At 43.6% G+C, this 11313-nt stretch overlaps 1 protein-coding gene across 1 annotated transcript in view; it reads right to left on the bottom strand.

Moving 5' to 3' along the window:
- The window catches only part of LOC118428635 (UPF0764 protein C16orf89-like), a 45886-nt gene extending 39582 nt beyond the window's left edge, over positions 1–6304 (bottom strand). Inside the window, exon 1 of the mRNA XM_035838742.1 lies at positions 6271–6304. Within this exon, the coding sequence (XP_035694635.1) occupies positions 6271–6304 (34 nt within the window). The remainder of the gene's footprint in view (positions 1–6270) is intronic.
- Between the last annotated feature and the right edge of the window lie 5009 nt (positions 6305–11313).

Here is an 11313-nt window from a genome sequence, read left to right as displayed (position 1 = left end):
ATAACTCAAAGTACAAAAGATAAATAGCAAACATAGGATTGAACATAACAAAGCAATAATCCAATTAGGGTTTGTAAATAATACAAGCAACTTAGGAAAACTCAAAAGAATAACAACTCATACTTAATAACAAAAACAACTCAAGATCACAAACTCATAGGGTCATTGGACGGTCATTGCGGTCAGAGGTCAGATGTCAGTGCCATTTGTCCTGATCAATCGGACTGAACATAAGAAAGAATAATCCAATTCGGATCAGTAAATCATATACGCAACTTACTAATAACAACTCATACACAATAACAACTCAACATCACAAAAATCATAAGGTAATTGTAAAGTCATTGGGATCAGAGGTCAGATGTCAGTGTTATGATATCAGAGACTGTTTAAAGGCTTTAAGAGTAGTTGCTTGTTTTGTCTCAGGTTTAAGTGTATTATATATTTCAGCTGCCCTGTATGCAAATGTGCGTTGACCTGCTCTTGAAGTGTAGTTAGGTTTATGTAGGAGTTGTGCTTGTCTGGTGTTATGACTGTGGATTTGGTTATTGAAACGAAATGTGTTGAGTAGGTAGTTGGGTGCTAGGCCATGAAGGCATTTGTACACCATAATGCAGATCTGCCGATTTCTTCGCTCCTGCAGCAGACTCCAACCCAGTGCCTGATGCAGCTCCCCAACATTCGACCTCGGCTCACGTCGGAGGATGATTCGTGCGCCCCGGTTCTGGAGGACTTGGAGACGCTGCTTGTTGGCTGCACTGCAGTTGTCCCATACCACGTTACAATATTCAAGGAGTGGTAGAGCAAGGGTTTTATACAACAAATTTGCTACACCAGTGCAGAGATAAGGCCGTAGGCGTCTTAATAGTCCTAGGCGCTGTGACATTTTACTGCACACTTCATCCAAGTGATCATTGAAACTTAAGCTAGAATCAAGTATGACACCCAGATATTTATAAGAGCTAACCCTTTCCAAGGTATCACCATTAATCTTGATCTCCAAATCAGGAGTAGAATTTGTTTTCCTAGTGGAGCCCATAAGCATCCACTTTGTCTTCTTGATGTTAAGAGTAAGTCGATTCGACTTAAACCAGGAAGTAATTTGTTTAAGTTCCATGTTTAATGTGCTTTCTATACATCTGGGGTCATTACTTGAAAAGAATATAGCTGTATCATCCGCATATAAGGTTACTTTACTGCGTGTTATAGCTTTGGGTAGGTCATTAATAAACAGGTTGAAAAGAAGGGGACCTAAAATTGACCCTTGAGGTACCCCAATAGTAATAGGAATGGAATCAGATGTGCAACCATTCAGTGAGACTCGCTGTTGGCGATCTGCAAGATAGTTTGTGAACCAATCCAGCTCAGTACTCCGAAGGCCAATCCAATTCAGTTTAGTCAAAAGTAGGCTGTGATCAACAGTGTCAAACGCCTTTTTCAAATCAATAAATACAGTACCGACTAGTTTACCACTGTTGATATTATGCAATATGTAGTCAGTAACATCGAGTAAGGTGGTGGTTGTTGAATGGCTTGGTCTGAAGCCTGACTGGTTGGTACAAAGTATGTCATGAGAATGTAAGTAAGCCAGTAATTGTTTGTGGACCTCCTTCTCAAATATTTTCATCACAATAGGCAGGACAGAAATGGGTCTAAAGTTATTTGGATCGGACTGATCTCCACCTTTATGTATGGGCGTCACTCTTGCTAATTTCCACTCAGATGGTATAATACCAGTGCTGAGGGACAGGTTCAATATGTGAGTAAGTGGCTGTGCTACAATCGGGGCTGCGGCTTTAAGAAGTCTGGGGTGAATGTTATCCAACCCGGCAGCTTTTCTTATAGGTAGGTTCTTTAGCTGGGTATGCACAGCTTGGTCAGTAAGTGGAGTAAAAGTAAAGGTGCAATCCAAGTTCTTATACTGTGCTGGGCATAATGGGGTAGGGTTATGCGACCCAAAGCATTCAGCTAGCTTACGCCCTGCCATACCGAAGAACTTATTAAAGCCCTTTACAATATCAGTCAATCCAGTAAGATGTTCGCCTGCAAAGGTCAGTGTCTTTGACACGATACTTTTCTTATTGGGTAAAATTTCCCCAATTGTTCCCCATAGTTTCTTCGAGTCTGAAACGTTTTCTTCTAGTTTTTCTATCTTAGGATATTAAAGTTTTCTTTCACATGGCAATATTTGGTTGTGCAAAGAAAATCCCATTATCCTATAATCTACTAACCTTATAAAATCATTTTCGTATGTTTCATCTAAGGTTGTCTACAATTATCACAAATTAAAGATAGACCAGACCGAAGGATATGCCAGACGGTAGTTAAGTGAAGAAGTCCCACACGCTCTACAGGCGTCATAGACACTAGAATGACTAGATTGAAAGCCAAGTTAGTTTCGCAATTTCATTAGAAAGCTGGGGGTGTTCCAACTTCCAACAATTCGAACCTTACAAGAAGTAGTTTAGCGTATTAGTCCCACAAGCTCTACAGGCGTCATAGACACTAGATTGAAATCACAGTTAGTGCTGAAATTAGAAAGCAGGGTGTAGCCCTTTAAACGAGCACTTCTGTCGCCCGTGGGACAATTTTGTTGCCAATGAAGTCTTGCAATATCTGAAAACGTCTGACGAAAATCATATCCAATTGCTTGAGTACTGCTGTTTTGGGCATAGGTTCTTGTGTTCCCAAACATTTACCCCCGCTAGAAGCGCTACCAAAGACATGACCTTTTCGATGAAAGTGATAATGCAGATAACATCTGACGTTTGAAACAGTCCCCTGCTATCTGTGTGCTTGGTGTGCCCTGCGGCACAATTACGTTGTTAGTTAACATCTGACGTTTGAAACAGTCCCCTGCTATCTGCATGCGAGTCGTGCCCTGCAGCACAATTACGTTGTCGGTGTCATGACCCTAAACATACGCTACGCACGGAGGTCACGCATGGGGGTTCTCAATATTCACTTGTAGCCCGCAGGGGTTTTACCCAGTCACTGTGTGAGAGCTGGTGTGTTTTCTGAAAAACATGACGGTTATGCAGAAATGCTAGGATGATAAAATGTCAGTTCTCGGGAGGCTGATACTCTTCCTTTATTATCTCCATGAAAATGTGGGATACCTGATGTGTTTTCCGTGAACCTTTGAGTTATGCAGGATTTCTGTGAGGATAAAATGTCAGTTCTCTGGAGGGTGATACTCTTCGTTCATTTATGAACGGGGAGCGTTTGGGCAATGTTCAAGTGTGATTTGAGGTAGACATTGCTTCACTGTGGGGTACAATCTAAAACTGTTCAGGACAGTAGCATTAGTAGTCTACTGTGTCCTGCTGCTGCAGTGGTCTGGACACTCTGCAGCTGCAATCAGTCTTTCTTCAGCTCGTTCCACTTCGGACTAGGGTAAATAAACATCTTTCTTCAGAAGGCAGTACTGTGACACAAACATTCACGAGTCTTGTTTATATGGTGAACTAGTAGATAAAAAGATCGACACTTAAACAATAATTCTGAGACCTCAAACCATTATGAGATATTCAGAGCTTTTGTAAATTTCTTGTTTTATGTTGTCTAAGAAGTGATTTCACATATAGGGATATAACGATCTCTATCTATTTCAATTGTGTAATTTACAATGTACCTTTTTCTTATGTTAACCTCTTTGAAAGATCAAAAACGCCTCTGCAGTTTCAGAACAAGCTGCCTGTAGAACAACCCAGTTATCGTGTAGATTTGGATGAAAATTAAACTAAAATCGCCAGAACAAACGTTTGACTTACGCAAATGTTGACGTGTAACTGTCACTGTTTAAGTGTTTCGGTAAATCGTTTAGGTATATAGGAAAGCCAGAAGAATACATTCTTCAGTTCTCAAGTGTGTCCTTCGGGGAGACCGATGAAACGCCAAACCATGTTTGATACAAATCAATACTTAAAGAAAGAAAGAAAAGTTTTGAAACACTGACAAGAGACCCTCCGTTTGAATCAGAAAGGCCCTTAAGAAAGCAATAAGTGTGCGCACCGCTTGCCACGATTGCAATTTCTTGGAGAGGCGACCCTCAAATTTATCAAGGTCACTCCAAAACGCCCTGAATGCCTTGCAGCTCCTTCAACACAGCATAAAGTGCCCCGGGCCCCTCCTTAAACATGACTCGCGTTTTCACCTCTCACCCGAACGTACTTCGTCAAAATCGCAACATTCCCGGGTGATTCGGAGAATGGGGGGTTTTACGGACTAGAGGTGCACTCTCACTGCACTTGGGGCACGCTTGCATCACTGCGGGGTTCATTCGATACTCGACGAATCCAGAGATAAAGAACGAATTTTCTTACTCTTTTTGTGTTTTGTCGTCTTCTAAGTCATACTTTTACGTATTACGCGATATCTAAATTACAAAAAAAAATCGGAGAAAATAACAAAACAGTGACACAGTGAACGAACCCCACAGTGACGCAAGCTTGACACAAGTGCAATGAGAGTGCACCTTTAGGGGAAGGGTTCACACGTGCGTCTTAGTCAAGTCCGCATGGGGTCCGCATGGAGTTCTTAGCCTCTACCAGGCTCCACAAGTAGCTGGAGAAATAGTAGAAATCGGACAAATATGTCTATATAACATGCCAAAGGAGTATGTTAGCAGAGGGGTATGGTTTGTGAACCAGCTAACTGTGGGTTGTGTTAAGACAGGTAGGGTTTGACTTCCTTTTGGGAGCAGAATAAGACAAATTGTCCCCACTTTTTCTGTATTACTGTAACTTGTGATTTCTGTGAATATCCGTTTATAACTGTTTTAAGAGTCATACTGGTAACAGACATCCCAACCGGTGAGCGTTATAAACTTCCTGGCACGTTTGACCAATTGCTGACGTCACGTATCCGCAAGATCACGCGTTAATAAGATCACGTGTATGTAACTCTCGCGAGTTTACGTTCTGAAGTGACTGGTCATCAGTATTGATCCTGAAGAAGGCAACAGTGGTCGTTAAAATTTGATTCGTGTATACCTTTGTGTTGGAAGAAAGTATAGCATTGTACTAACATTGCGAGTCATTCTCGTGACGAACTCGGCAACTTAACCGACGGCCTTGAAAACATAAATTTCATCGCAGTGAAGGCTGCGACTGAGAGACAATAAATCATAGTCAGTTCCTCCGTATCATATTCTCTAATGGGTTCTGTATTAGTCCGAGTGCGAGGATATGACAGGTCTGTATTAGTCGTCCTTTCTCGTCAGAATCAGCCCTGTACGCTCCGTGTTCTTACCCTGATTCGGTTATCAAAATCGACAGTTCCAATTTGCCGGGGTATCACAGATTCCATTTCCCCTAATGGAACATTTCCTCGCCAACGTGCGGGTTGGTGCAATGACAATGGCAAATGGGAAGGCGGGGGCAGAGTCTTTCAGTAGAGCTTAGGTTACCGTAGTAACTATCAATCAATCAATCAATCAATCGATCGATCGATCGATCGATCGATCAGTCAGTCAGTCAGTCAATCAATCAATCAAATTCATCATTGATTATTGATCTGGGAACCATAACTGCGTGTTGTTGTGCATGAAAGAATATCTTCGTTTCCATTTTGAATCAATGTTTGTCATAGTTTATTTCTAATAATCAAGCAAGCGTTATTTGCACAGGCACAATACCATCCACCATTAGACAATTGAGGACTAAGGTACGCATCATAAAAATAGGTTTGTTTGTTTGTTTGTTTGTTTGTTTATTGGTATTGCATACCAGGCAAAACGCCGAGAACAAGATGCATATACGGACAGATCAATTTTATCCACTCAGACCGGGAAGGTCCCCCATACTCTTTTCGATAAGTGCGGCCGGTTCTTTTACGTGCTCGAGGTGTGGCTCTCCCCAAACACGGGACCTCCGAGGGACGGCCTCAACCGAGGTTAGGTACCCATTTTCCCCTGAATGAGGTAAAGAAAGTCGTGTCTTTCCTTGAGGTACAACATTGGAGTATTTCTGGGGATTCGAACCTTCTACCTCTAGGGTCTGGGCCAATCACCCTGCCAACGATTTACGACTAACGATTTACTACTGAGGCGCACTCCAAAGAATACAAGCTTTTTTGTAAGCGACAAAAGACTTGCACAATCACCCTCACTCGGGCTTTTTCTTACCTAGCGCCATCGCATGTACTCCGGATCCATTCACGAGCAGATCGCTCATACAGCATACCTTATGTAACACGAGCGTACTGACGGCTCACATAAGAAGCTTTGAAGCACGGTACGGCTGACTAAATAAGTAAGACACGGCTTACGAAACAGCGTGCTGTACCCTGCCCTTTCTCTCATGTCGGCTCTTAACTAGCATCTACCACACTCTCCAGTAATATATGGCTTACGAAATAGCGCGCTGTATCCTACCCCATGTCCCATGTTGGCTCTAAACTAGCATCTATCGCACTCCACAGGTCGCTAGAAAAATAGTAGGCGAAATAGACAGATAACTTGTCAGAGGTGTTAGCCCACCAAGAAGGACAGTTTGCGACCTAAGGAAATGTACTACTAGTATTTGGCCAGCTTTGATTTGGTTAATTTATACTATTCTTTTATGCAACCCGTTAGATACTAGCTCTATACCTAGACTGGCTGCTAGAAAGGATTTGACTACACTGAATTTAGAGGTTTTACAAGTAATTGACGGACGGTTTACGAAATAACAATAACTCCTTGCACTGTACGGCATATCTCTCACAGTGGCCTTGTACGTACACCGGCATCGGTACAGTGATTAACTACAGTACTAAAGCCAGTGATTTTGTAGAATAGTAGATAGATGGCTTCAGCAAAACATGTACTTACGTTTGGCGTGTCCGTAAGTCCTCCCGGCTTAACGTGTCCACTGCACCCTGTGACGCAACAGCCCCAGTACTGGTGCAATGGAGGACGTATCAATATCTTGGAACGAAAGATTTCGTAAGTGAATAACGCGGCTAAATGTGACACTGTATGTTCCAACAACACGGTCATGTGAAGTCCCAAGCAGATGAAGGATCTACTGATGTCCGAAGCACGAAGGATTCACGACTAGCTCAACCAACGGTCAGCAACGCGATGAAATTATGGTTTTCATAACTGTTCAGGTTGAGAAAATGACAGTTATCGAGTCTTTGCCCCCACAACAAAGTTTTCCACACACAAGGTACTCGCTGTTGTAGGTAGAGCTTGACAAAAATACCAGTTATCGAGTCAACACGAGCACGTTAGGTCCTCCACACACAAAGTCCAGGTGCTGTCGGTAGAGCGATGGATTCACGACTAGTTGTCTAGTTGAGCCGCCAATCAACAACGTGATGACATTACGGTTCTCATAATCATAAGGCTTGACAAAATACCAAGTATCTAGTCTTTGCTCCCACAATCGCGCACGTCAAAGTCCTCCACGTACAAAGGTGCTCGCTGCTTTCGGTAGAGCGATACTGACTCGTTGAGCCGACAATCAACAACGCGATGAAATTATAGTTTTCATAATCATAAGGCCCGAGAAAATGACAGTTATCGAGTCTTTCCTCCCACAACACACGCACGTTAAGTCCTCCACGTACAAAGGTGCTCGCAACTTTAGGTAGAGCGATGTCGATGGATTCGTAACTAGTTGAGCCGACAATCAACAACGCGATGAAATCATAGTTTTCATAATCATAAGGCTTGACAAAATACCTGTTATCGAGTCTTTGCTCCCGAGACCACACGCGCACGTTAAAGTCCTCCACACACAAAGGTGTAAGCTGTTGCCGATAGCACGAAGGATTACTGACTGTTTCAACCGACTATGATATGAACAACGTGATGAAATCACAATTATCAGGCTCAATTATCAGGCTCAAGACAAAAAATGCCAGTTGTCGAGTCTTTGCCCCCACCACACTCCTCTGTGTTAAGTCCTCCACACACAAATTGCTCGCTGCTGCTGATAGGACGGCCGAATTGCGGCTGCAGGTCCAATCAAGAAGGACTAGCGATGTCTCGACATCACAGTATGAGGTCTGAAATAACTGCTGTACTGCGCACGTTTTACTCCTCCTAACGCCCACGTAAGGTCTTCCATACACACAACGTATATCCACGCCGCATCCAATAGCGTGCCCGACTCCCGACTAGCGCGTCAGCTACTGTCTTGAGTAACGTTGATAAACGCCGCCAAGCCGCGTAGTGAATCGAACCGTTTTTATTTTCTTACGTACGTATCACTCCGCAGTCCATAGTAACGCCGTTGCTAAGGACGCAGTTTTCCCGCCACACTGGATAAAAATTAATCCGACTGTAATATCTTTGACAGCTGAATGCACCACAATGTGAGACCTTTCAGTGAAATGACAAGAAACTTTCAGAGTAAAAGACGAAGCTGAAGTATTGTAAATGAGTTGAAAATAAGACGATACGGGGTTAAATACTCCAGCTGCAAGCTTTCTTTAACAAGGGTGTTGAGCGCCCGGAGTCATGGAACGGACTACTTTCTTTCGCGGAAGGTAACGCGCTTCCTCCTCTGCACGAAGGCTTACCCTGGGCCATGTCCAGCCTCACGGTCTATATCTAGTGGTGATTGATCAATAAACCAATCGATCCATCTATTGATTGATAAATCTATCGATATCATCATTGTTGTTGATTGCGCCGTGTGAGAGCCGTTAGTTAGAACACAATCTTATTAAGTGTTTCAATTTCCCATGTATTCTGACTACTAGTATATATAAAGCTGTTTTGTTTTAATCATTTTGTTACATCTGCCATTTTCAAAGAATTACCTTATATAGCACTTTCAAGTTCTAGAGGAAGCAGACCCTTGCCTTTCTTCCGATCATTAGCCGTTTGCTGTTCTTGCTTGCTTGAATCTGTTGTCGTTATTTGATTTTTCATAGATAACATATATTCGTCCCATCATGAGGTAGCTAAGGGGCTTAAATCGTGCATATTAAACCAAATACGAGTATATTGCAATGGGGCGGCTTGCTGCATAGCACGGGTGACCTCTTCCGATACACAGGTGAACTGCAGAAACGTACTGTTTCTGTGCAACATATTTAGTTTCTGCCAGACTTCTCGGGATTCTTGCATCTAGAAAATACTAATACATGTAGTAGAAATTTGACACACTCGACTAAGTGTTTCAAGGAGCATCCCCGAAAAAGGACTCACACAAAACTGGCGTATTCCTTTACTATTCACCACAGCTTCCAACTCGCTATCGCGCACAGAAAAAGTTTCAATGGCTCTTTAATTCAAGAAGTGCGACGGACTATTTTGTGCCCGAACTACTATTGGCCACTGGGGTCGCGGATGAATACTATGTTACCTCCGGCTTAGCTCTATGCTTAAACCATTGTGTACAGACCGTACCAGGCTATTGCACCGCAGACGACATTGCGTCAGTGTAATTCTTTCGGCCAAGACGACATTGTTTCAGGTAAGGCACCAAGTCTACTTGTTCACAGTCAGTTTTAGGACGGAAACGCCCGGGGATGGTAATACTGCAGCTTACAAATAATGGGGACCTGTATTCTTTTACCAAAGAGCGAAGATAGCTTAATATTCGAGACCGCGTAATTCGCACCCGGACCGCTCAGCTTAAACGTAGAGCCAAATAGGTAGTTTCTCCGTAAAGCGTATTTAATCCAAACCTAACAACAGTAACACAGAGTAGAGTAGCAGAAGAATACAGTAACTCTAACTCTACAAGAGGAGAGTTAGATTCTTGGCCAGGTATACAGTAGAAGCCAGTTAATTGCACAACGGATTAACGCACACTTCTGTTAACTGCACGGAATCCCCAAATCCCAAACCGGTGCGGTCCAGCTAGATAAGTTCGCATTATTGCACCAGCCGGATAATTGCACGAAATTCACTGGCAAACAGGCCGTGCAACTAAGCGGCTTCTACTGTACTAGAAACTGTTAGCTCTAGCTCTGCCATGATCCCTCGCGAGCCTACCCGGGCCCTCAGCCCCTCCAGCCCGACAAATCCGGCTGGCCTGCTCGATGGGTCTACAGAGGCTTTATGCCCGAATAGACTGAGTGAAGATACGTAACTCTACTTCGCCTCTATCCGAGGGGGTCACCTATCTCCGTTGTTAAAAAAACAAAAACAGGACATATGGGATATCAATCAGACGGACAGTGGTTTCAGGTTGCAATATCAAAAATACTGCAGTTTAAAACTACCGACCGTGGACTTTATATCCCTAAATGCCCGTTTTTTAAGCAACGGATAAAGATTACCCCGCGGATATAGGTTGACTACTGTTCCAGGGCAGTCTATATAGCTAGGCTCTTGGACGACTAAAAAATAGCAGAAATTGGCCAAAATTGGGGAAATATAGCGGGCCACATGGATATAGATTTTTCTACCAAAGAATATTATTTTTCCTTTTTTAGTCCCCAAATGGTCTGGTAGTCCTCTGATGTATTCCAGACTTTCCTCAGTCCGCGAACAGGTCTGGTACAGAACTTTGGGTAGGGAATGTTAGGTTTTCATGTAGTAGAACAGGACACAGTCGACCGGTATCGTCCACCTGGTCAACTCAGCTAAGCCGGATCTTACCTGTCCTTGGAGGTTATTTTTGCTTGGGAAACAGTGAACAACCCTGGGCTGGCAAGGAAAAACAAAAACACTCTATCTATATTCAGCAGTGTCCTGCTGTGTCCAGGTTTGTTCGTTGTTTATACCCAATCAGGAACATCCTTCGTGCAGAGGTAGGATCCGGCACAGCATATAAACATGGTGTTTGGGGGCACGTGCTCTTTTGGGAACCACTGTTGTGTCCAAAACACAGGCCCTGCACAAACAGTACGCAAATAGCTTAAGTCGCCGGGGGTAAGGTCTGGGTTTTCACGAGTTTTTGCAACATGCATCTCACATGCATGCGTTCTAGAGTGGAATGCTCTGCCTGGCACGGTGGTAATTGCTCCCACCGTTCAGTCATTACGTGCCATGGAGGTAGGAGACTTTACCGCCCTAAACCGCAGTCTCTGCATTTATTGTCAGAGGGAGTAGTGAAGTTTCTGTATATTCTTCCAGGAGAAGCTGTGCAGTTTCTGTATGTTCTGCCAGGGGGAGCAGTGCAGTTTCTGTACGTTCTTCCAGCATGGTACACCATGCTTCCAGAGGGAGCAGTGCAGTCTCTGTATGTTCTGTCAGGGGGCACTGCAGTTTCTGTACGTTCTGCCAGGGGGCACTGTGCAGTTTCTGTATTTTCTGCCAGTGGGCACTGTGCAGTTTTTGTATTTTCTGCCAGGGGCAATGTGCAGTTTCTGTACGTTCTGCCAGGGGAAGCAGTGCAGTTTCTGTACGTTCTGCTAGTGCGA

Source organism: Branchiostoma floridae, chromosome 13 (genome assembly GCF_000003815.2).
Source record: "Branchiostoma floridae strain S238N-H82 chromosome 13, Bfl_VNyyK, whole genome shotgun sequence".
NCBI lineage: Eukaryota > Metazoa > Chordata > Leptocardii > Amphioxiformes > Branchiostomatidae > Branchiostoma > Branchiostoma floridae.
Note: the sequence above shows the minus strand (reverse complement) of the source record. Positions and strands in the feature narration are given on the sequence as shown.